Genomic DNA, 26,885 nt, shown 5'->3' with positions numbered 1-26,885 from the left:
GATACAACTGTCACAGCTACAGTACTTGCTAATTGCATTCTGTTGTTGACAAGGCGTTGCTGCTTGTTCCATTTTCATGTTGATCAGATAATGGGTGTAATTTGTGAATATGGTTTATCGTAATTATTATTTTAATTATCCCTAAATCCTAAAAGATCATAATTTGCTCAGTGGGTGTAGAATGTAAATGAGTTGATTTTACCACTCATTCAACCATATGAATGTATCAGCAGTCCCAGTTTGTACAGCATCTAATAGTACATGCTATTTTAATCCGTATACCATTGTATAATATAATTGAGGAATGATTTGACAAGGAAATGCTAAACCTCTGTCCCTATGTGTTGACCTCAATGCCCAAACTGCCTGTCTATCTAAACAAGAGACAGTCAGCTGCCGCTACGCGCAAGGCCCCGTGTGGCAGCTCTGACGCCTGTGATGCCTGCCACACACACACACACACACACACACACACACACACACACACACACACACACACACACACATTGATGCCTGCCACACACACACCCTCCACCCAACGGCCCTCTCTCTTTCTCGCTCTGTCCCGCCCCCTGTTCTACCTCATACCCTTTGACTTTCTTACCTTGGTATATATAGTCAGTGAGGCTATCAGAGTTCTCCTGGCAGCCATCATGAAGGGTATTGTCTCAATCTGCTGCTTCTTCAGCCTGCTGGTCCTGGCCTTAGCAGGTAAGGGGCCTCACACCTTATCTACCGTTTTATGTTTATGTGGATGTCGATATAAATAGATTTTGTATGGGTGTGTGTTTATAGGCTTATTAGTGCTTTTGGTCGTTGGAAGACTACAGTACTGGACTGTACATGTCCTGGGGTACAGCTCATGTATCAAATGTATGAGATGTGGCATGGTTGGGTTGGATGTCTTGGCTGTCTGCATGCTTTCATTGTCCAGTCAGTTTGCTGGCTTACTTTTTTTTTAAAGTCTGAGATCTCTCTGCCAGTACTTCCAGACATTCTTTTCCGTGGACTAAACTGTCTTACTCTTCGGGCTTTTAGCAGATGGATTCTTCTGTCAGTCAGTTGTGTGGGTTTATAGGGACAGAGAAGGTACTGTAGAAATTTAGTTTTTGTATATTTTTTTAGTGTTGTAGTTTAAGCCAGGACTTGCAGGGGTCCTTCAACCAGTGGCGGTCACCTGGACACAGGCATGAGCATAGACAACCGTGTCCCTCTCTCTCTGCTACCCTGCAGCCCTATTTAAAAGGGTTTCAATGTGGTAGAACACTGGGTTCAATCAGGACAGAATATTTTAAGGGCTCCGTCCTCATCTCATCTTTTTAGAGAAACACATTTTAAAATGGTGCCAACTTGGCACATCTTGTAGTCTCTCGTTATTTTTACTGTGTGTGCGCATATATTTCTTTATTAAGCCTCATCGAGATCTTTATTGGTCTCACACACACACACACACAGTGGGTGTGACTTTAATAAACGAGAAGCTTTTTGGCGTGGTGACGGTGTGTCAGCTGTCCTAAAGCATGGCACCAGCTGATGGAACGTCTCAGACTGTACTAGAGAGAAGAGCTTGCCTTCCCTCACTGTATCACTCTCTCTCCCTCTCTCGCTTTCTTTGATTCTTTTCTCTCTCTCACTTTCTCTCCCTTTCTTAAATGTCTCTCCCCCCTCTCTCTTTCCCTTTCTTAGAATGTCTCTCCCTCCCCTCTCTCTGTCCTTGCTGATAGTAGACATGTCATAGGGACATGTTTGATACTTGTATCTATTGACTGATTAGCTTTGACATTTTACTGGATTGATTAATATATATTACATACTTGTATTGTCAAGTGATTACATGTATTGTCCATAGCTTTATCTGCCTTTGTGTTGAAATAAAATGCCCAGATGACATCCAGATCAGCTTCTCTCCAGAAATGTGGTAGAGAGATCTCTCGAAAGTAAAACAGTTTCTTCCTGTTACCCTTGTCCGTCCTTGGGCTCCGCTCAGCACCAGGGCAACATGCTTTCCTATCCCAATCCCAGCCTGCTGTCAGATGTCTAGGATTGGAAGGCAGGCGTCCCGTAACCGGACACCGTCCACTATAGGTCCCCCATCCCTCTTCCCCTCCTCTCCCCGCGGCCTCCTTCCACCCCTCCCCAGACCCAGCTCTACCCTTTAGCCACATTGCCTTCACAGCTGCTGTCACCCTGCACTGTCACAATGACAATTTATTCCCAGCAGCTGGCCTTATAGGGACATGCATTATCGAGTCAGGCGGGGCCGGAGGAGGGAGGAGGCCGGAGCAGGAGCACACAGACCCTGCTAGCGGTTCTGACTAGAGGGACTACAGCTACGGTTGAAAGTTACTTTTTCGTAACCGGTTAGGATCATTTATACAGCAGGCTAGGAGAATTAACGTGGCAGGTTAGGAGACTTAGGTTAATGTTAGGAAAAGGGGTTAGGGTTAGTTAAAATGGTATCCTAACCTGCTACCGAAAGTAACTTCTGGTTGTAGCTGTACTCCCTCTAGTCACAAACCCTGCTAGCTTAGCTTGGGCCTAGTCTGGTCCAGCAGCGTGGGTGGCTAACTATGTAGCGTTGAATAGCAAAGCAAGGTGGCTAATGCTAGCAGAGGAGGCTGGTGGGAAGAGCTATAGGAGGGGTTCATTGTAATGGCTGGAAAGGAAATGTCTGTTTGATACCGTTCAATTTATCCCATTCCAGCTATTACAATGAGCCCGTCCTCCTATAGCTAGGTTTGTTAGTGTGTAACACTGATTCCATGGAGCGCTACTGTAGGGTGTTGTTGTTCCTGTGGATAGCTTGTTCATATGAGTGGAGAAGGACTGACAGGAAGTTCCCCTGGGCTAACGAGGTTAGCATTAGCCTACTTTAGGCTTATGTTAGCATCGCCTAGATTACACTGTAAAACTGAACTGTGGGGATGTTGTCTGTATTTAACAAAATGGTTGCCAGTAAATGTTGTTTCCTTGGTATGCATGAGGTCCTTCAAAGCCCATGGAAACAGTAGTGGTAACGACTAAGAGTATTGCACGGTAGCTGAAGTGTTGGAGTGATACACTGGTTAAGAGATTGGAGCGTCCAGATGGAAATCCCATACTGTCATGTTCAGTTAGGCTATTGTATGTCATCAGCAAATTATAATACTGCAATGGTTATAAATGACATGGCTCCTTTAATTGGATTCATCACTGCTACAAAGGATACTTGTTATCCTGACAATGTTAATGGCTATTTCTACAGGCCACCTGTTTAACCAGGAGTGGTGCTCAGACACTGTACTGCTCATTCAGACAAGGGTCGGTCTTGTCTTCCTGTTGTGTTAACTGGACCATTTTCTCTTTTCTTACTTAAAGCAGAATCCTGATTTTTGGATGATTTATGCATTGAAGTCAGTGGGAGATAAGTGTTAACAGTTGATTGCTGTACTGGCCTGTGTTCCTGACTGTTTACACTAGAAGCCATAATACTTTCTGGATCGAATCCCTGAGCTGACAAGGTAAAAATCTGTCATTCTGCCCCTGAGCAAGGCAGAGCAAGTTGCACCTGAGCAAGTTCCCCTGGCGTGGGTGACGTGGATGTCGATTAAGGCAGCCCCTCGCACCTCTCTGATTCAGAGGGGTTGGGTTAAATGCGGAAGAAACATTTCAGTTGAAGTCATTCATTTGTACAACTGACTAGGTATCCCCCTTTCTTTTCCCTACTAATCAGAGAAGTAACACTGAACAGAATGCTTTTGGCCTGACCTGAAGTGTGAGGAGATATGGGGTGACACGGGCAATCTTTCCCTCTGTGTCCCCCATTGATGGCAAGCAGTAGGCTTGGGGGCCCGGGGCATCCCTCCAGTGCTGGCAGTGGGGACACCCGACCCCCTCCTCCCCCTCTTGGACAAGTCCCTCAGTCCCCTCAGCCTCAAGGTCGGTCACTTGGTGAGTCTCTGTGGATCAGTGACAGGACTGCTGGGAGAGTAGAGTCAGATCAGCGCCTCGCAACCCCCCCATCCCGTGTCACTCCACTGTGTCCTCAGACTGATCCTCATGGTCCTCGCCCGCCCTTCTGGGGAATTACCACCCGGACATGCCCTCCATCGCCCAGCTCCTAGCATCCAGAACCACGTCACCAAGAGTGCTTACACTGTGGCCTGTGACATTGGCCAGCGTAGCCTTTAAGCCATGAAATCCTTTTAAGATGTATCCCTAAAAACAGCCCCGGTCAAGGAGTCCTTCGAATGTTCTTTATCTGTAAAATGGCATGAACTCTGTGTCTCCATTTTTGACACAAGTTGACAATTGGTTTGCCCTTCGTCTGGAGTCTATGTATGGGTTTATTCATATGGAGAGAGCTTGTGTGCCCTGTGTATTGGAGTTTAAATGTGTTTAAGGTATTACATGAGTATGAGTGTGATGATTGGGCCAAGGAATGTTTCCTGATCATGTGACCTGACCAGGAAGAACACTGAGATGAGACCACCTGGTTTTCCAAGATGGGGCTAGACGGGTCCTTATTCTGAATCAAGATGTTGGGGGGGTGACTGAGAGGGCTGTTTGGAATGCACACAGAGCGGTCAAAACACTCTTATAATCACTCCTGCATCCATTTAGTGAAGTAGGCCAACTGGTCTGAGGCACGGGGGGCTGTCTGAGACTGAACAGGAATGTAAACCTAAGACAGTGAAAACAACCAGTAGTAGTGTGTTCCCAGCATGGCAGTTATACCTGATACTGGCTTGTTGCTTGGCTACCACACTTACAGCTACTGATAGGATATGGGACTTGTCTTCTTTACCGGTATCAGACCACCACTACAACCAACATACCCCAAGGACCATTACATTCTGTTGCAACAATTAGAAAGGGGTTATAGGGGGGTCAGAAAATCCGCTCCATGTTCAGAAAGTTGCTCATAGAAATACAAAGTAAAGAGCAGGCCTAATTCTCACCTTGAAGAGAGTGCCCACTCTGTCTATTACATGTCTATTTGAGGAGAACTCCTGAATGTTGCATCCCTATGTGGAAGACACGTTTTGGTTGAATGCATTCAGTTGTGCAACTGACCAGTTATCCCCTTTCCCTTATTTGGAATGCATCATTGAGTGTCATGTGGTTTGTCAGCGGCCTCTTCAGTAGCTGCTTCAGACTTGTTAACACCTCCCTAATCATCCTCACCCTCTAGCCTACATATAGCCTATTATATAGAGCTGTAGAAAATAGATCCTCACCCTAAAGCCTACATATAGCCCAGAATAATATAGAGCCCTAGAAAATAGATCCTCACCCTCAAGCCTACATACACTGAGTGTACGAAACCTTAGGAACACCTTCCTAATATTGAGTTGCACCCCCTTTTGCCCTCATAACAGCATCATTTAATCTGGGTATGGACTCACACAGGAAACTGTTGAGCGTGGAAAACCCAGCAGCGTTGGAGTTCTTGACACACTCAAACTGGTGCGCCTGGCACCTACTACCATACCCCCATTCAAAGGCACCAGTGGAGGCTGCTGAGGGGAGGACGGCTCATGATAATGGCTGGAATGGGGCAAATGGAATGGCATCAAACATTCCACTTAGTCCACTCCAGCCATTACCAAGAGCCCATCCTCCCCAAGTAAGGTGCCACCAACCTCCTGTGAAAGACAATTACATATTTTGTCTTGCCCATTCACACTCTGAATGACACACATACACAATCCATGTCTCAATTGTCTCAAGGCTTAAAAATCCTTCTTTAACCTGTCTCCTCCCCTTAAATTTACACTGATTGTAAGCATTTCACTGTTAGTCTACACCTGCTGTTTACGAAGCATGTGACAATAAAAACTTGATTTGATTGATGTGGATTTAACAAGTGACCTCAGCTTTCACCTGGTCAGTCTATGTCATGGAAAGAGCAGGTGTTCCTAATGTCTTGTACACTTAGTGTATAGCCCAGTATAATATAGAGCTGTAGAAAATAGATCGGACCCTCTAGCCTACCCAGAATATAGTGCTTTAGAAAATACATCTGGACTTAACACCCCTCCTAATCATCCACACCCTCGAGCCTACATCCAGCATCGGGCTGTAGAATATAGATCAGAGAGAGAGAGGACTTCTTGCCTGTTGCCTCTGGATGTCGTTACTGTAGTTTGCATCAGCCCCCGTACCCCCGCACTCTCTAAATTAACCCCCCAAGGCGCCAGGCGAACCTTCTGATATGAACCCCAGGACGTCTGTCACCCGGACCATGTGTCTGTCCTAGTTGAGCCTGTTGCCAGGCAACCGTAGTTCAGTTTGGATAAACATTCCGACAGGCAACAGGCAGCACTTCCAGTCAGAATGCTGCGGGTAGAGCTGCCGATGATGGTGTAGGCTCTGGGGTTTTAGGGACGGGTGAAACACGCCCTGATGTTCTTCAGGCTTTAGTGGCCAAGTTCTGTGTCACGCCTCAACTATAGCAGTTCATTATCTCACTGATGCAGCCCAACGGAAGGAAATGTTACAATCATCCTGATACTGGTGGCAGATTCATCTCTCTCTCAATCAATACTCTGAAAGTACCAGTTCTTGGCCCTGTTATTCCCTGGTATGGCTGCATGCTCCATTATTATGGGGGCCATATCAAGTACTGTAGAGGAGGTTCATGAAGTTCATAAACTTAGTTGGTCCAAGGGTCACTGGGGGCCAGATAACAGAGAATAAAGAGAATCTAACCTTCAAAGCACTGGCAGTCATTTGAATAGTGTATGCAGCATACAATACAGTATATTTGTATAGTGTACCAACAGTATGTAATACATTACAGTACATTTGTATTGTGTAACAAAAGTATGCAATACATTACAGTATATTCTCTACTACTCTCAGGTATGTAAAGATTGCACATACAGTGCCTTGCAAAAGTATTCACCCCCTTGGTGTTTTTCCTATATTGTTGCATTACAACCTGTAATTTAAATTGATTTTTATTTGGATTTCATGTAATGGACATAGACAAAATAGTCCAAATTGGTGAAGTGAAATGAAAAAACATAACTTGTTTTTAAAAAATGAAGCCCCTATCTATGAAGCCCCTAAATAAGATCTGGTGCAACCTATTACCTTCAGAAGTCACATAATTCATTAAATAAAGTCCACCTGTGTGCAATCAAATTGTCACATTATCTGTCACATGATCTCAGTGTATATATACAGTGGGGAGAACAAGTATTTGATACACTGCCGATTTTGCAGGTTTTCCTACTTACAAAGCATGTAGAGGTCTGTCATTTTTATCATAGGTACACTTCAACTGTGAGAGACGGAATCTAAAACAAAAATCCAGAAAATCACATTGTATGATTTTTAAGTAATTAATTTGCATTTTATTGCATGACATAAGTATTTGATCACCTACCAACCAGTAAGAATTCCGGCTCTCACAGACCTGTTCGTTTTTCTTTAAGAAGCCCTCCTGTTCTCCACTCATTACCTGTATTAACTGCACCTGTTTGAACTCGTTACCTGTATAAAAGACACCTGTCCACACACTCAATCAAACAGACTCCAACCTCTCCACAATGGCCAAGACCAGAGAGCTGTGTAAGGACATCAGGGATAAATTGTAGACCTGTACAAGGCTGGGATGGGCTACAGGACAATAGGCAAGCAGCTTGGTGAGAAGGCAACAACTGTTGGCACAATTATTAGAAAATGGAAGAAGTTCAAGATGACGGTCAATCACCCTCGGTCTGGGGTTCCATGCAAGATCTCACCTCGTGGGGCATCAATGATCATGAGGAATGTGAGGGATCAGCCCAGAACTACACAGCAGGACCTGGTCAATGACCTGAAGAGAGCTGGGACCACAGTCTCAAAGAAAACCATTAGTAACACACTACGCCGTCATGGATTAAAATCCTGCAGCGCACGCAAGGTCCCCCTGCTCAAGCCAGCGCATGTCCAGGCCCGTCTGAAGTTTGCCAATGACCATCTGGATGATCCAGAGGAGGAATGGGAGAAGGTCATGTGGTCTGATGAGACAAAAATAGAGCTTTTTGCTCTAAACTCCACTCGCCGTGTTTGGAGGAATAGAAGGATGAGTACAACCCCAAGAACACCATCCCAACCGTGAAGCATGGAGGTGGAAACATCATTCTTTGGGGATGCTTTTCTGCAAAGGGGACAGGACGACTGCACCGTATTGAGGGGAGGATGGATGGGGCCATGTATCGCGAGATCTTGACCAACAACCTCCTTCCCTCAGTAAGAGCATTGAAGATGGGTCGTGGCTGGGTCTTCCAGCATGACAACAACCCGAAACACACAGCCAGGGCAACTAAGGAGTGGCTCCGTAAGAAGCATCTCAAGGTCCTGGAGTGGCCTAGCCAGTCTCCAGACCTGAACCCAATAGAAAATCTTTGGAGGGAGCCGAAAGTCCGTATTGCCCAGCGACAGCCCCGAAACCTGAAGGATCTGGAGAAGGTCTGTATGAAGGAGTGGGCCAAAATCCCTGCTGCAGTGTGTGCAAACCTGGTCAAGAACTACAGGAAACGTATGATCTCTGTAATTGCAAACTAAGGTTTCTGTACCAAATATTCAGTTCTGCTTTTCTGATGTATCAAATACTTATGTCATGCAATAAAATGCAAATTAATTACTTAAAAATCATACAATGTGATTTTCTGGATTTTTGTTTTAGATTCCTTCTCTCACAGTTGAAGTGTACCTATGATAAAAATTACAGACCTCTACATGCTTTGTAAGTAGGAAAACCTGCAAAATTGTCAGTGTATCAAATACTTGTTCTCCCCACTGTACATCTGTTCTGAAAGGCCCTAGAGTCTGCAACACCACTAAGCAAGGGACACCACTAAGCAAGGGGCACCACCAAGCAAGCAGCACCATGAAAACCAAGGAGATCTCCAAACAGGGCAGGGACGAAGTTGTGGAGAAGTACAGATCAGAGTTGGGTTATAAAAAAATATCCGAAACATTGAACATCCCACGGAGCACCATTAAATCCATTATTAAAAAATTGAAAGAATATGGCACCACAATAAACCTGCCAAGAGACTCACGGACCAGGCAAAGAGGGCATAAATCAGAGAGGCAACAAAGAGACCAAAGATAACCCTGAAAGAAGCTGCAAAGCTCCACAGCGGAGATTGGAGTATCTGTCCATAGGACCACTATAAGCTGTACACTCCACAGAGCTGGGCTTTAAGGAAGAGTGGCCAGAAAAAAGACATTCTTTAAAGAAAAAAATAAGCAAACACGTTTGGTGTTCGACAAATGGCATGTGGGAGACTCCCCAAACATACGGAAGAAGGTACTCTGGTCAGATGAGACTAAAATTAAGCTTTTTTGCTATCAAGGAAAACGCTATGTCTGGCACAAACCCAAAACCTCTCGTCACCCCGAGAATACCATCCCCACAGTGAAGCATGGTGGTGGCAGAATCATGCGTTGGGGATGTTTTTCATCGGCAGGGACTGGGAAACTGGTCAGAATTGAAGGAATAATGGATGGCGCTAAATAGAGGGAAACCTGTTTTCAGTCTTCCAGAGATTTGAGACTGGGACTGAGGTTCACCTTCCAGCAGGTCAATAACCCTAAACATACTGCTAAAGCAACACTCGAGTGGTTTAAGGGGAAACATTTAAATGTATTGGAATGGCCTAGTCAAAGCCCAGGCCTCAATCCAATTGAGAATCTGTGGAGTGACTTAAAGATTGCTGTACACCAGCGGAACCCATCCAACTTGAAGGAGCTGGAGCAGTTTTGCCTTGAAGAATAGGCAAAAATCCCAGTGGCTAGATGTGCCAAGCTTATAGAGACATACCCCAAGAGACTTGCAGCTGTAATTGCTGCAAAAGGTGGCTGTACAAAGTACTGACTTTGGGGGGTGAATAGTTATGCACGCTCAAGTGTTTTTTTGTCACATTTCTTATTTATTTCACAATAAAAATATTATGCATCTTCAAAGTGGTAGGCATGTTGTGTAAATCAAATGATACAACCCCCAAAAAATGTATTTTAATTCCAGGTTGTAAAGCAACAAAATTGGAAAAATGCCAAGTGAATACTTTCGCAAGGCACTGTAAACATCCTGCTTCGATTGCAGTGTCTTGTTCATGTGAGCAAGCGTGTGTGTGTGCGTGCTATCGTGCGAGTGTGTGTGTGCTCTCATACACATCTACTATCAGTGTAAAACCTCCAGAGGAAGTTCTGCTGTGCTTGCTGCACCACCAGGGAGCAGAGCTAAATTAAATTAGCGTTAACATGATTAGCCCGCTAGGTCTTTAGTGTCCTCTGAACCCTGTGGATTTACTCTGGGCCACGGGGAGTTTCAGGCAACCTTTACACCGGGCCAGGGGATTTCCATCAGAGAGGAGCAGCATCACTCTCTAAAATACAGTCTCATTACCAAGAGATCCACCTGATTATTAACCACACTATTCATCTCCATGGATGGAATACTCTGATCCACACATGACTGTCAAACCCACGTGACACTGATCTAGTGTCATCGATAACAGAGACCAGTCATTCTGTGAATGATCATTATATACTGTAAAATTAGCGATGTTAGGCCCAACTCGTATTCCAAAAAAGTGAAGGAAAGAATGCGAACATTTATTTGATATAGATTTTCTGTGGTTCATTCCCGGGCTTATAACCAAAATGGCTGACATGTAGCTGACAACAACACATCCCAGGGTCAGGGGTCAGGGGAGCATGGCTGGACACAGAGGCTTGTGCAGGGCATGGTTGGTTGCTGGGGGGTAGCAACAGGTGCTAAAGCGTTTGGAGCTGGTACCCCCTGTGGCCAGAAATAGCCCTACAATGGATCAGGGGATGGAAGGAGGAGGGGTGCAGAGAATTATCCACTCTATTTTAAGACCTAGAGTGTTAGCCGGTCTGGAGACTCAGACATCCCCAGGCCTCACTGATCTTATTCACTGTAACTTGCCTCTGTACCAGACCACTTTAACAGGCCTCTGTATCAGACCAGTTTAACAGGCCTCTGTATCAGACCACTTTAACAGGCCTCTGTATCAGACCACTTTAACAGGCCTCTGTATCAGACCACTTTAACAGGCCTCTGTACCAGACCACTTTAACAGGCCTCTGTATCAGATCACTTTAACAGGCCTCTGTATCAGACCACTTTAACAGGCCTCTGTACCAGACCACTTTAACAGGCCTCTGTATCAGATCACTTTAACAGACCTCTGTATCAGACCAGTTTAACAGACCTCTGTATCAGACCACTTTAACAGGCCTCTGTATCAGACCACTTTAACAGACCTCTGTATCAGACCACTTTAACAGGCCTCTGTATCAGACCACTTTAACAGACCTCTGTATCAGACCAGTTTAACAGACCACTTTAACAGACCTCTGTATCAGACCACTAACATGCCTCTGTATCAGACCAGTTTAACAAGCCTCTGTATCAGACCACTTTAACAGACCTCTGTATCAGACCAGTTTAACAGACCTCTGTATCAGATCACTTTAACAGGCCTGTGTACCAGACCACTTTAACAGACCTCTGTATCAGACCACTTTAACAGGCCTGTGTACCAGACCACTTTAACAGACCTCTGTATCAGACCACTTTAACAGGCCTGTGTACCAGACCACTTTAACAGACCTCTGTATCAGACCACTGTAACATACTCTGTATCAGACCACTTTAACAGGCCTCTGTATCAGACCACTTTAACAGGCCTCTGTACCAGACCACTTTAACAGGCCTGTGTATCAGACCACTGTAACAGGCCTCTGTACCAGGTATCAGGCTATCAAAGGCACTCTTTATCACATGCATATACAATAAATACACTGTTGTTGTTGAAGCTGTTGAAAGGCACTATTTTGTCCTATCCGCCCATTTATCCACCCTGCTAACCTCTGGTAGTTGGTTGTTCTTGGGCCGTGCTGAGAGCAACATTGCGCAGTCTTTATTTTTAGCAGGTTGACTCCACTATCATGGGCAGTGAAGAAGTAAGCCTTAACCAGGCAGCGTGTGTCATCACTACCATGGCGCTGCCACCAGCGACCTACTGGCGCTGAAAGGAGCATCTGTCGAGCATTCACTTTAAGTCTGAGCGGTAGAATATGCTCATAACAGTTATTTGCTGTGGCGTGTTGTAGCATTCACTATCCTCTCTCTTCTTACTCTGGCACAGTTTCAAGGCCCCCCGTAATCACTTCCCTTGGTTAGCGTTGACACAATGCCTGTCTTTACCATTCAACAGTTGACACTGGTGGAGAACGTAGGCAGGCGGAGTGAAACCAGCAGGAGGCCTGTGTCTATAGGAGGATTGTGTGTGTCTGTTTAACATGGGACGTATTGGCCTGTTCCTCTGGGTATTATGTGGTATAATGTGGTAGTAGCTCTTTCCTGAAGTCAAATGACCTAGTGACCTCATGGGTGGAATGTTATTCATTTTTTTCATAATTTCATAATTAATAAACATATATTTTTTTAACTTAGAAAATCCTGTGTTTCTATTTCACACGGTTTTGTTATATTTCAGTCTACTGTGATGTATATAAAGTGTAATATTGGGATGCAAACTAAAAATGGAATACATTTCAACTCTATATCTGACATGGTGCAGGTGTTTTTCATTTTTAGCCCATAGCCATGTGTGTGAGGTGGAAACTTTTGTAGATGTGTTTAAGACTGCCAAGAAACACTCTGTGTGACCCTGATTTAGCCCACTGCACTAAAAGCTTAACGGATGTTTGCCGTTTTTAATGTCTGCTCAGTGTAAACACAGTTCCATCCGTACCTTCTAACAGCCGATGTACCATCCGTACCTTCTAACAGCCGATGTTCCATCCGTACCTTCTAACAGCCGATGTTCCATCCGTACCTTCTAACAGCCGATGTTCCATCCGTACCTTCTAACAGCCGATGTTCCATCCGTACCTTCTAACAGCCGATGTTCCATCCGTACCTTCTAACAGCCGATGTACCATCCGTACCTTCTAACAGCCGATGTTCCATCCGTACCTTCTAACAGCCGATGTTCCATCCGTACCTTCTAACAGCCGATGTACCATCCGTACCTTCTAACAGCCGATGTTCCATCCGTACCTTCTAACAGCCGATGTACCATCCGTACCTTCTAACAGCCGATGTTCCATCCGTACCTTCTAACAGCCGATGTTCCATCCGTACCTTCTAACAGCCGATGTACTCTACGACTCCAAATCAGAGCTGATGCTGTTGTGTGTTCATTTTCATTTGAAAATGAAAATCATCAGCAGTGTAAATGTCAATAAAACATGCTGACTGCAGGAGCTAGTAAACAAATAAGCCCGATGCCCAGTGGCCACTACGTCGTTGTTCTGGGTCATTTGATGCAGCTTTCTTTTGAGACTTGGCCAATACAAATGAAGCCAAATGAAGCAGTAGTATATGTCTTGTGGATTGAGTCCAAGCCTTGCAGCTAGAGTCAGAGGTCCAGGCCTTTGGCCTCAACACCACGTCCACCAGGAAGGCTAAGTCCTTCCGTGGTTGGTATCATGACTCTGGGTTGTGTTCATTAGGCACCAAACAGAAGAAAGTGGACAAAAAAAAGGGTACTTCCTTGTCCAATAAGAAACGCTCATTTTCGTTTTGTGTTGCAGAATGTTTTGAAACGGATAACGCTGCATGCCCTAATGAACATGACCCTGGTGTAGCCAAGCAACAGTCCAGTTAGCCAGAGGATCTCTTTAGCGCCCGGTGGCGTGGGGGCAGTGTTGGGGGTGAGGTGTTGAATGATAGGGGTGAGGCGGATTTTCCCCCCTAGCTAAGTGGAGAGGGGAGTTTAGGAGGTCACGTATCCTCATCCTGGCTGGTTCCTTCTAGAACTTTAAACCTGAGATCCAGCTGGCCGACTGACCCCGGGGATCCTACATGGCTTAGATGTTCTACTTTCACTCCAAGTATTTCTGTGTTAAAGATCACTGGACTGTGGAAGTCACTTGATAGCTTAAATCTCTTGTCATTCAAGAAGTTGTGATATGTGTTAGAATGATGTTAAATGTGAGAAATACTAATCTGTGATTGAATAGGTTTCAATTACAGGCATGAAGACACAAATGTGATAGTGTCCCGTTCTGACCTTAGTTCCATTGTTATGTCTTTATTTTAGTTTGGTCAGGGCGTGAGTTGGGGTGGGCATTCTATGTTGTTTTTCTATGTTTTTGTTCTATGGTTATATTTCTATGTGTTTGGCCTAGTATGGTTCCCAATCAGAGGCAGGTGTCAGTCGTTGTCTCTGATTGGGAGCCATATTTAGGTAGCCTGTTTTCCTTTGTGTTTTGTGGGTGGTTGTTTCCTGTGTCTGTGTTTTCACCATACGGGACTGTTTCGTTTTCGTTTTGTATCATTCACGTTGTTATTTTTGTATTCTTAGTGTTCAGTTATTAAATTGAATATGGACACTTACCACGCTGCGCTTTGGTCTTCACCTCATTCCAACGACAAGCGTTACAGATAGTATGTGTTCTGGTCTTAATTGATTTCCATATGATCCATTATTCTGGTAGATCGGTGAACATTTCACTATCTCCCCATTTCAGTGTCTCAAATAAAATGCACATCCAACCGAGGAAAATGAAAACAAATAAATATAGTGTTGTTTATGTGTTCAATTAAATGAACACAAGGAGCAGTCATTATGGCTGAAGTAAAGTCGTGTTGCCTTGACACTTAAGGCAGGTTATAAAGCTCTATACTGTGTAATGACACTTCTATTACATATGTTGTAATAGATGTATTACAGATTGTGTCCATCTGTAGTATGTACTAGATGGGATCATGTCCCCAGAATGTCACAATCCTTTAAAAGGGATACTCTGTGTGCTCCACATGTACAGTGATGACATAAAATCCCCTCTCACATATAGGGCTGAATTTCTATTCAAATGACCAAGCTTGACAAACAGCAGACTCCTGGACAGGTAATCAAATGGCTACCCGGACTATTTGCATTGTGTGTCGTCGCCCCCCCAACCCCTCTTTTACACTGCTGCTACTCTCTGTTTATCTAATATGCATAGTCACTTTAACTATACATTCATGTACTACTACCTCAATTAGCCCGACCAACCGGTGCCCCCGCACATTGGCTACCCGGACTATCTGCATTGTGTCCAGCCACCCACCACCCGCCAACCCCTCTTTTACGCTACTGCTACTCTCTGTTTATCATATATGCATAGTCACTTTAACTATACCTACAGTACATGTACATACTACCTCAATCAGCCTGACTAACCGGTGCCTGTATGTAGCCTCGCTACTGTTATAGCCTCGCTACTGTTATAGCCTCGCTACTGTTATTTTTCACTGTCTTTTTTATGGTTGTTTTTATTTCTTTACTTATCTATTGTTCACCTAATACTTTTTTTTTTACTTAGAAATTGCACTGTTGGTTAGTAAGCATTTCACTGTTGTACTTTTGATTTAATTTGACCAACAGCTGTACAAAAAAGAGTCTCTCCTCTTTGACCAAGTCTGACTTATGTGACTAGTTTTATGGTCCAGTTATGGATGAGGAGGTCTTCTCTGAGCCTCTGCCCCACATCATTTACCACCAGCCGTGTGATTTGTGACAATTACACAAGCAACCTGGCATGACCTCCATTCTCCAGGCCCACGCCCCTCCTCGTAGTTTAGTTACCAGCTCAGATGACAGAACCATGCCAAGAGCAATATTCCTAGATTTTATTCCTTTTGATCCTTGGTTCAGCTTGATCTGGACAGACATCTTCAACATTATACCTCCCAGGGTCAGAGCTTTGGAACATTTTCTGCTCTACGTTTGTGGGCGAACATTTGGTGGTATCTGGACTGGACTGAGGGGGAAGTACAGAGGAATGCATGAGGTCTGATCATGTTTGAAGGGAAGATAACTTGATGTCTGGATTTTCACATTCATTCAGAGAACAGTTTTAGGAGGTACAGCTTTGGTAACCATGACTGATTGATAGGTGAAAATGAGCAGTACTTGCTGACAGGATGTCATTTATGACTTTGTGTTATTTAGATGATTCAGTTATAAATTAAATAATATATGATTCAATAATAAATATCTTCTCAGTTTACTGTCTAGGTAAATCCTTTGTCAATATGTTTAGTTATGAAGAAGAACCAATGCAGTAGACAATTTGCATCCATTTACATCCCTAGTTTATGGTGTGGTTTGTTCTGTCCATATAGTTTATGGTGTGGTTTGTTCTGTCCATATAGTTTATGGTGTGGTTTGTTCTGTCTATATAGTTTAGGGTGTAGTTTGTTCTGTCCATATAGTTTATGGTGTGGTTTGTTCTGTCCATATAGTTTAGGGTGTAGTTTGTTCTGTCCATATAGTTTATGGTGTGGTTTGTTCTGTCCATATAGTTTAGGGTGTAGTTTGTTCTGTCCATATAGTTTAGGGTGTAGTTTGTTCTGTCCATATAGTTTAGGGTGTAGTTTGTTCTGTCATATAGTTTAGGGTGTAGTTTGTTCTGTCCATATAGTTTATGGTGTGGTTTGTTCTGTCCATATAGTTTATGGTGTGGTTTGTTCTGTCCATATAGTTTAGGGTGTGGTTTGTTCTGTCCATATAGTTTAGGGTGTAGTTTGTTCTGTCCATATAGTTTATGGTGTGGTTTGTTCTGTCCATATAGTTTATGGTGTGGTTTGTTCTGTCCATATAGTTTAGGGTGTGGTTTGTTCTGTCCATATAGTTTATGGTGTGGTTTGTTCTGTCCATATAGTTTAGGGTGTGGTTTGTTCTGTCCATATAGTTTATGGTGTGGTTTGTTCTGTCCATATAGTTTAGGGTGTAGTTTGTTCTTTCCATATAGTTTAGGGTGTAGTTTGTTCTGTCCATATAGTTTAGGGTGTAGTTTGTTCTGTCCATATAGTTTAGGGTGTGGTTTGTTCTGTCCACATAGTTTAGGGTGTGTTTTGTTCTGTCCACATAGTTTAGGGTGCGGTTTGTTCTGTCCACATAGTTTAGGGTGCGGTTTGTTCTGTCCATATAGTTTAGGGTGCGGTTTGTTCTGTCCATATAGTTTAGGGTGTGGTTTGTTCTGTCCATATAGTTTAGGGTGTAGTTTGTTCTGTCCATATAGTTTAGGGTGTAGTTTGTTCTTTCCATATAGTTTAGGGTGTAGTTTGTTCTGTCCATATAGTTTAGGGTGTAGTTTGTTCTGTCCATATAGTTTAGGGTGTAGTTTGTTCTGTCATATAGTTTAGGGTGTAGTTTGTTCTGTCCATATAGTTTAGGGTGTAGTTTGTTCTATCCATATAGTTTAGGGTGTAGTTTGTTCTGTCCATATAGTTTAGGGTGTAGTTTGTTCTGTCCATATAGTTTAGGGTGTAGTTTGTTCTGTCCATATAGTTTAGGGTGTAGTTTGTTCTGTCCATATAGTTTAGGGTGTAGTTTGTTCTGTCCATATAGTTTAGGGTGTAGTTTGTTCTTTCCATATAGTTTAGGGTGTAGTTTGTTCTGTCCATATAGTTTAGGGTGTAGTTTGTTCTGTCCATATAGTTTAGGGTGTAGTTTGTTCTGTCATATAGTTTAGGGTGTAGTTTGTTCTGCCCATATAGTTTAGGGTGTAGTTTGTTCTATCCATATAGTTTAGGGTGTAGTTTGTTCTGTCCATATAGTTTAGGGTGTAGTTTGTTCTGTCCATATAGTTTAGGGTGTGGTTTGTTCTGTCCATATAGTTTAGGGTGTGGTTTTCGGTATAAATTAGCTTTACACTTCGTCTTAGACACTGAGCAATTCAGAACATAAAAATGATATCCACCGTGACTGTTTTACTGGAGGCCTATGTGTCAAGCAGCCATGGGTGGATAGGTACTCGACTACGCCACGTAGATGTATGTATGAGTAGTCCAGCATGACCATCTATCACCTGCGTGTCTTCTGAAACTTGTGAATGACTTTAAGTGGAAGTCCCTCGACTAAGAGTCAAATACCGATCTCCCGTGACAGGACCCACACGAAGGCAGCATCCGAGTTTTACGACCCCCTGGGTGTAGCAGTATGAATCAGGGTGATATCCCAGCTGCCCCTAAATATAGCTCTGCTCTGTAGCTGTAGTCATAGAAATATAATTACTAGAACAGTCAAAGCCCCTCCGACCACCTCAGAATGGGTACACTCAATATGGCTGACATGGTATTACTCCTGTGGGTACAGTCAGTCAATATGGCCGCTGGTCCACCCATCACAGAATATTGACTTGAATTGGTAAACCTGTTCTAGTAGTTATATTTCTATGGCTGTAGTGCTGCTGTGTAACCTGACCTGGTTATGGGCCCCTAGTGGCCCCTGTACGGTACAGTCAGAGGACATAAAATGATGGTTGTTCCTGGGTAGTGGGCACACAAGGACAGCCCTAACAGGCTGATAAGTCTACAACAGAGGGTTATATTTGGAGAAGGTGAAGTAGAGAGGTAGAGAAAGTCTGACGTATTCTCCCCTCTTTATGACAAGGGGGTTGTTAAGGTGTGGAGCAGAGAGAGAGAGTGTGTGTGTGTGTGTGTGTGTGTGTGTGTGTGTGTGTGTGTGTGTGTGTGTGTGTGTGTGTGTGTGTGTGTGTGTGTGTGTGTGTGTGTGTGTGTGTGTGTGTGTGTGTGTGCACACTCCTATCCCAGGTTGTTATGAAACTGGGGATTCCCCCACTACACACACACACAAACACTATCTATGGTGGTGTTGTGAAACCATGGCTAGGTGAAACAAACATGTATTTTCAGCAGTCTGTCTAATAGAAGAACTGATCATACTGTAGTAGCAGCTGTGATCAAATGCAATAAATAACATAGACATTCAAATGTGGAGGACACACACACACACACACACACACACACACACACACACAGAGAGAATGCTAGAATGCTAATGAATGGGGACACTGCTAAATGTACCCCCCTGGAGGAATTGTTCATCCCACAGCCATGTAACTGGATATACATATCTCTCATTCAACATCCCCTCTTCTCTCCACTTACAGTATGTCTCTGGGCCTGGGAGACAGATAGACAGGAATCTCACTGGGTCTGGGAGACAGATAGACCGGTATCTCTCTGGGCCTGGGAGACAGATAGACCGGTATCTCTCTGGGCCTGGGAGACAGATAGACAGGAATCTCTCTGGGTCTGGGAGACAGATAGACCGGTATCTCTCTGGGCCTGGGAGACAGATAGACAGGAATCTCTCTGGGTCTGGGAGACGGATAGACAGGAATCTCTCTGGGCCTGGGAGACGCATAGACAGGTATTTCTCTGGGCCTGGAAGACAGATAGACAGGAATCTCTCTGGGCCTGGAAGACAGATAGACAGGAATCTCTCTGGGCTGGGAGACGGATGGGATCTCTCTGGGCCTGGGAGACGGATAGACAGGTATCTCTCTGGGCCTGGAAGACAGATAGACCGGTATCTCTCTGGGCCTGCGAGACGGATTGACAGGAATCTCTCTGGGTCTGGGAGACGAATAGACAGGAATCTCTCTGGGCCCGGGAGACGGATAGACAGGAATCTCTCTGGGCCTGGGAGACGGATAGACAGGAATCTCTCTGGGCCTGGGAGACGGATAGACAGGAATCTCTCTGGGCCTGGGAGACAGATAGACAGGAATCTCTCTGGGCCTGGAAGACAGATGGACAGGAATCTCTCTGGGCCTGGGAGACAGATGGACAGGAATCTCTCTGGGCCTGGGAGACAGATAGACAGGAATCTCTCTGGGCCTGGGAGACGGATAGACGGGTATCTCTATGAATATCCTGCCTGCAGCTTCTATGAGAGGACTTGTTTGGTAGCCACGCAGCCTGTGGCTGAGTTGGAGGAAAGGTGCTTGCAGTACAACTGATACTGGCCACTTTAATGATGTTTACATATCTCACATTACTCATCTCATATGTATATACTGTATACTGTATCCTTCACTATCTGTTCTTTACTATCTAGTACATCTTAGCCGCTCTGTCACTGCTCATCCATATATGTTATACTTATATATTCTCATCCCATTCCTTTACTAGATTGTGTGTATTAGGTTTTGTTGTGGAGTTGTTAGATATTCGTTTTTTTGGTGGAATTGTTAGATATTAGCTGTTAGATACTGTCAGATCTAGAAGCATAACCATTTCTACACTCGCAATAACATCTGCTAACCATGTGTATGTGACCAATAACATCTGCTAAATATGTGTACTTGACCAATAACATCTGCTAACCATCTGTATGTGACCAATAACATCTGCTAACCATCTGTATGTGACCAATAACATCTGCTAACCATGTGTATGTCACCAAAACATTTGATTTTATTTTGATTGGATTTGACATCACAAAGGGTTGTTTTCCTCAGTTTATACAACAGAACATGTCACTTCTACTCATCCTCTGGCTTTGTTATTCACATACTGTGTGCTGCCACTGACTGACTTTTCATAGTTGTTCATTTCGTAGTTATTGTTTCTTATGCGTTAGAATCCATTAGTCATTTTATTTCTAGATTGACACCCATCCCTGTAGACCCCAGCAATAGAGAGACTGAGACAGCGCTGATTGAAATGACCCTTGATGTAGCATGGTGGTAATTGGCCACTGTAAAGCCTCTACTGGAACGTTTACAACACGCAACAGTCAGCACCTCTCTGTCCATTCAGTTACATTTAAAGGGCGTTATTGGCACGGGAAACATATGTTTACATTGCCAAAGCAAGTGAAATGGATAAACAGTCACACACACACGTTTTGTCTTAAAACAGGATTTACAATCTCAGGAAGTAGTGCACCATGTAGGGAATAGGGAACCATTTGGGATGCAGAGCCATAGAGGGGGGTCAGCAGCCATAGAGGGGGGTCAGCAGCCATAGAGGGGGGTCATACCAGTAAATTATGCCACTTTTAGGCTGTGATTGCAAATCATGTTTTAGCACATATGAACCTTTCCCATTTCCCCCCCACCAGCCTCATCTGCCATGCCAGTTAAACCAGTCCAATATGCAAAGATTCACTAGCAGAGACTGACTTCAGACCTGCTGTTTCTCTCCACAGAGGAGGAGGTGGAGGATGTCCTGAGCAACATCCTGAGAGACAGATCACACATCGACGAGACACTGAGGCTGGCCTCTGAGGAGAACGCAGCAGAAAACTATCATGGTAAATAATACGTTAAATATATTACTGAGGCCCAGAGTTGTTCCTGGTCAGGTCACGTGGTAAAGAAAACCTCCTGTCCCTAAATATCAAGTATGATCACATCTTAATAGGCTGTAGAGCTTTAGATATTGTTGACGTTATCAAATGTCATTGTTGAGCATTAGCATTATTACAAAGATATTGTGAGATACAAGATGACATGCAGTAGAGCGCTTTGCAGATATTCACGAGACATGTTTGCACCTGGTGTGACATGGGACATGTACCAAATAGCACCCTATTCCCTGTGTAGTGCACTTCCTTTGAGCAGGGCCCATATGGCTCTGATCAAAAGTAGTGCACTAAATAGGGAATAGGATGCCATTTGGGATGTAGAATTGGTTCTGAATGTGTCGCCTTATGTCTATTAATTACCTGTCAAATGCCAGTAGTGTTATTACAGAGAAAAATGCATATTTCTGTTCAGATAAATGTACTCAGTATGTTCCCAGTCCTGCTCTGATGTGTCATTATACTAATCTATGGGTTAATGAAGCACATCATAGAAAGTAATGATGGGTGATCCTCTATGGGTCTGTGGGTACTTGCCTGTGTATGAGTGCCTTCCAAATTGCACCCTAGTCTGTATATAGTGCACTACTTTTCACCAGGCTCATAGGGCTCTGGTAAAAAGTAGTGCACTATATAACGAATAGGGTGCTTTTTGGCACGCACCCTATAGCTTTAGTTAGAGAAAGAAACACGTGGTGCCAGAGCCTTAATGGACCTCTTCTCCATTAGCGCTAATGGGTAACATCGTTAGTATTAACGAGTCCCAAATCTTCTGTTTTTAATCTGTTTTCCTTTTATCTCCTCTCCCTCCCTCTCTCTCTCTCTCTCATCCCTCTCTCTCTCTGAACCCTCCAACTCATTCTCATTCCATAATGACTTGTTTGTCATTTAATCTAACCTTTTCTTACCGTTCTACCGCTCCTGTTGAACTGAAACTCCTGTACTCTACCTCTCTTTCTCCTTTCTTTCATCTACACTCCTTATCATCTTATTATGTTTCCTTCTCTTACCCGTGTCTTACCTTCTCTTACCGTTCTACCTTTCCTCTTACATAAACCAACTCTACCTCCCTCTCTCTCTCATTCCATCCAACTCTACCTCCCTCCCTCTATCTCATTCCATCTACATTCCTTCTTACCATGGATACCAGGGTTCAAATACTTTGACTCTTGGGGGTGCCCAATACCACACTTAAAATATATAGACTCTTGGGGTTGCCCGAAGCCACTTGGGGGTGCCTGACATTGATATTTTTGACAATTATGGGGGGGCTTACATTGATGTTTAAATTCATATGGTGGCCCTAATTGTTATGCGGGATGCCCAGCCTCTCCTATCCCCCGCTGTCATTTGAACCCTGTTCTTACCATCCTCCCCTCATTCTCTCTCTTTCTCTCCCCCTCCAGCTGCTATTCAGAAGTTACGTAAGATCTACCACTCAGCCATCAAGCCCATGGAACAGGCCTATAAGTACAACGAGCTCAGAGCACATGAGATCTCAGGTACAGTGAGGGCTTTGCTTGGCACACTGCTACCGCTTCAAGTTGTTAGTGTGTGTTGGCTTGATCTCAGATCTGTTAGTGCTATCATGTCACCTTTTCATTTATTAGTTGACATGATATCACAAACAGATCTGGGATCAGGCTAAGTGTGTGTGTATGTGTGGACTGGTTTCCCTGTTTGGGTTGACATGGTGACTGAGGGTTTGAATCCTAGCTAGCGGTCTGTGCACTTAACTTGAACTTTTGCATAAATCCTGCATAGAAGTCAACTTGAGTTGCGTACACGGACCTCAAGTTAGCATTTGGACCTGACTGCTGACTGATCTGTTTCCGCACAACACACTCCTCATAGGATGGAGCAAAGAGAAATCTTTGCAATCGGTCTCCTAGGCTGGCATTACTCTGGTCAAGAGATATACTGTATATAGGCTTTATATCCCTATGGAAGAATCCACCGCCATAGATGTTTTAAATACAATGAGTGTCTCAAGAGCTCATCAGTATCATATATCCATTGTCATATAAATGTGTATGTAATGTGCTATGTAAAGCCCATGTTGAGCATCAGTAATAGAGCCATATACATACAATCAATTATCATGTATTACTGGAATAGAGCCATATAAATACAATCAATTATCATGTATTACTGGAATAGAGCCATATACATACAATAAATTATCATGTATTACTGGAATAGAGACATATAAATACAATCAATTATCATGTATCACTGGAATAGAGCCATATACATACAATAAATTATCATGTATTACTGGAATAGAGCCATATACATACAATCAATTATCATGTATTACTGGAATAGAGCCATATACATACAATCAATTATCATGTATTACTGGAATAGAGCCATATAAATACAATCAATTATCATGTATTACTGTAATAGATCCATATACATACAATCAATTATCATGTATTACTGTAATAGAGCCATATACATACAATCAATTATCATGTATTACTGGAATAGAGCCATATACATACAATCAATTATCATGTATCACTGGAATAGAGCCATATACATACAATCAATTATCATGTATTACTGGAATAGAGCCATATACATACAATCAATTATCATGTATTACTGGAATAGAGCCATATACATACAATCAATTATCATGTATTACTGGAATAGAGCCATATACATACAATCAATTATCATGTATTACTGGAATAGAGCCCTATACATACAATCAATTATCATGTATTACTGGAATAGAGCCATATACATACAATCAATTATCATGTATTACTGGAATAGAGCCATATACATACAATCAATTATCATGTATTACTGGAATAGAGCCATATACATACAATCAATTATCATGTATTACTGGAATAGAGCCATATACATACAATCAATTATCATGTATTACTGGAATATAGCCATATACATACAATCAATTATCATGTATTACTGGAATAGAGACATATATATACAATCAATTATCATGTATTACTGGAATAGAGCCATATACATACAATCAATTATCATGTATTACTGGAATAGAGCCATATAAATACAATCAATTATCATGTATTACTGGAATAGAGCCATATACATACAATCAATTATCATGTATTACTGGAATAGAGCCATATACATACAATCAATTATCATGTATTACTGGAATAGAGCCATATACATACAATCAATTATCATGTATTACTGGAATAGAGCCATATACATACAATCAATTATCATGTATTACTGGAATAGAGCCATATACATACAATCAATTATCATGTATTACTGGAATAGAGCCATATACATACAATCAATTATCATGTATTACTGGAATAGAGCCATATACATACAATCAATTATCATGTATTACTGGAATAGAGCCATATAAATACAATCAATTATCATGTATTACTTAATCTAATATACTTGCTATTGTTCCATTGAAAAAACTGAAGTGGTTCTTCCATATGAATATAAACACACTTGCACATATTCAACTACTGGTAATGCAACACTGTGAGACGTGGAGAGGTATGGCATCCTGTTCTTTGATCCTGGTAAAGGGTATTCCCACACTGTGAGACGTGGAGAGGTATGGCATCCTGTTCTTTGATCCTGGTAAAGGGTATTCCAACACTGTGAGACGTGGAGAGGTATGGCGTCCTGTTCTTTGATCCTGGTAAAGGGTATTCCAACACTGTGAGACGTGGAGAGGTATGGCGTCCTGTTCTTTGATCCTGGTAAAGGGTATTCCCACACTGTGAGACGTGGAGAGGTATGGCGTCCTGTTCTTTGATCCTGGTAAAGGGTATTCCCACACTGTGAGACGTGGAGAGGTATGGCGTCCTGTTCTTTGATCCTGGTAAAGGGTATTCCCACACTGTGAGACGTGGAGAGGTATGGCGTCCTGTTCTTTGATCCTGGTAAAGGGTATTCCCACACTGTGAGACGTGGAGAGGTATGGCGTCCTGTTCTTTGATCCTGGTAAAGGGTATTCCCACACTGTGAGACGTGGAGAGGTATGGCGTCCTGTTCTTTGATCCTGGTAAAGGGTATTCCCACACTGTGAGACGTGGAGAGGTATGGCGTCCTGTTCTTTGATCCTGGTAAAGGGTATTCCCACACTGTGAGACGTGGAGAGGTATGGCGTCCTGTTCTTTGATCCTGGTAAAGGGTATTCCCACACTGTGAGACGTGGAGAGGTATGGCGTCCTGTTCTTTGATCCTGGTAAAGGGTATTCCCACACTGTGAGACGTGGAGAGGTATGGCGTCCTGTTCTTTGATCCTGGTAAAGGGTATTCCCACACTGTGAGACGTGGAGAGGTATGGCGTCCTGTTCTTTGATCCTGGTAAAGGGTATTCCCACACTGTGAGACGTGGAGAGGTATGGCGTCCTGTTCTTTGATCCTGGTAAAGGGTATTCCCACACTGTGAGACGTGGAGAGGTATGGCGTCCTGTTCTTTGATCCTGGTAAAGGGTATTCCCACACTGTGAGACGTGGAGAGGTATGGCGTCCTGTTCTTTGATCCTGGTAAAGGGTATTCCCACACTGTGAGACGTGGAGAGGTATGGCGTCCTGTTCTTTGATCCTGGTAAAGGGTATTCCAACACTGTGAGACGTGGAGAGGTATGGCATCCTGTTCTTTGATCCTGGTAAAGGGTATTCCAACACTGTGAGACGTGGAGAGGTATGGCGTCCTGTTCTTTGATCCTGGTAAAGGGTATTCCCACACTGTGAGACGTGGAGAGGTATGGCGTCCTGTTCTTTGATCCTGGTAAAGGGTATTCCAACACTGTGAGACGTGGAGAGGTATGGCGTCCTGTTCTTTGATCCTGGTAAAGGGTATTCCCACACTGTGAGACGTGGAGAGGTATGGCGTCCTGTTCTTTGATCCTGGTAAAGGGTATTCCCACACTGTGAGACGTGGAGAGGTATGGCGTCCTGTTCTTTGATCCTGGTAAAGGGTATTCCCACACTGTGAGACGTGGAGAGGTATGGCATCCTGTTCTTTGATCCTGGTAAAGGGTATTCCCACACTGTGAGACGTGGAGAGGTATGGCGTCCTGTTCTTTGATCCTGGTAAAGGGTATTCCCACACTGTGAGACGTGGAGAGGTATGGCGTCCTGTTCTTTGATCCTGGTAAAGGGTATTCCCACACTGTGAGACGTGGAGAGGTATGGCGTCCTGTTCTTTGATCCTGGTAAAGGGTATTCCCACACTGTGAGACGTGGAGAGGTATGGCGTCCTGTTCTTTGATCCTGGTAAAGGGTATTCCCACACTGTGAGACGTGGAGAGGTATGGCGTCCTGTTCTTTGATCCTGGTAAAGGGTATTCCCACACTGTGAGACGTGGAGAGGTATGGCATCCTGTTCTTTGATCCTGGTAAAGGGTACAGTAGGATACCATTTAGATGTTTCTCTCATCCCCTTTTTTCTTTTCTTCATCTTCTTTTCTTCACCATGTTCAACTTTTTTTGTTTTAAATATTTTTAAAGAAGGTTTAAAAGTTAAGTACCTTAATATAACTCTTATTGCAGTATTGTTATAGATGTTACTAAGCAGATATTATAACCCATGCATTATAATGCATTATGCATAGCCCATAAGGCGTTAGAAAAGGCATTATAATGCATTATAAAGAGGGTATTCATAGGAGGTGTTCATGTTATTTTTTATAACATGTCTTCTGGGGG

The 26,885-nt window shown here is 43.4% G+C and overlaps 2 protein-coding genes across 3 annotated transcripts in view; one reads left to right on the top strand and one right to left on the bottom strand.

Annotated features, from left to right (window-relative positions):
* prkar1b (protein kinase, cAMP-dependent, regulatory, type I, beta) overlaps window positions 1–26,885 on the bottom strand; it is a 312,635-nt gene that overhangs the window by 251,032 nt on the left and 34,718 nt on the right. The window lies entirely within an intron of this gene.
* LOC139567783 (sarcalumenin-like) lies at window positions 566–22,851 on the top strand. The gene is made up of 3 exons (XM_071389284.1): window positions 566–711; window positions 21,033–21,137; window positions 22,595–22,851. Exons 1-3 carry the CDS (start codon window positions 654–656, stop codon window positions 22,834–22,836), a joined length of 405 nt encoding a protein of 134 aa, XP_071245385.1. The 5' UTR covers window positions 566–653; the 3' UTR covers window positions 22,837–22,851.

This window comes from Salvelinus alpinus, chromosome 1 (assembly GCF_045679555.1).
Source record: "Salvelinus alpinus chromosome 1, SLU_Salpinus.1, whole genome shotgun sequence".
Taxonomy (NCBI): domain Eukaryota; kingdom Metazoa; phylum Chordata; class Actinopteri; order Salmoniformes; family Salmonidae; genus Salvelinus; species Salvelinus alpinus.
Note: the sequence above shows the minus strand (reverse complement) of the source record. Positions and strands in the feature narration are given on the sequence as shown.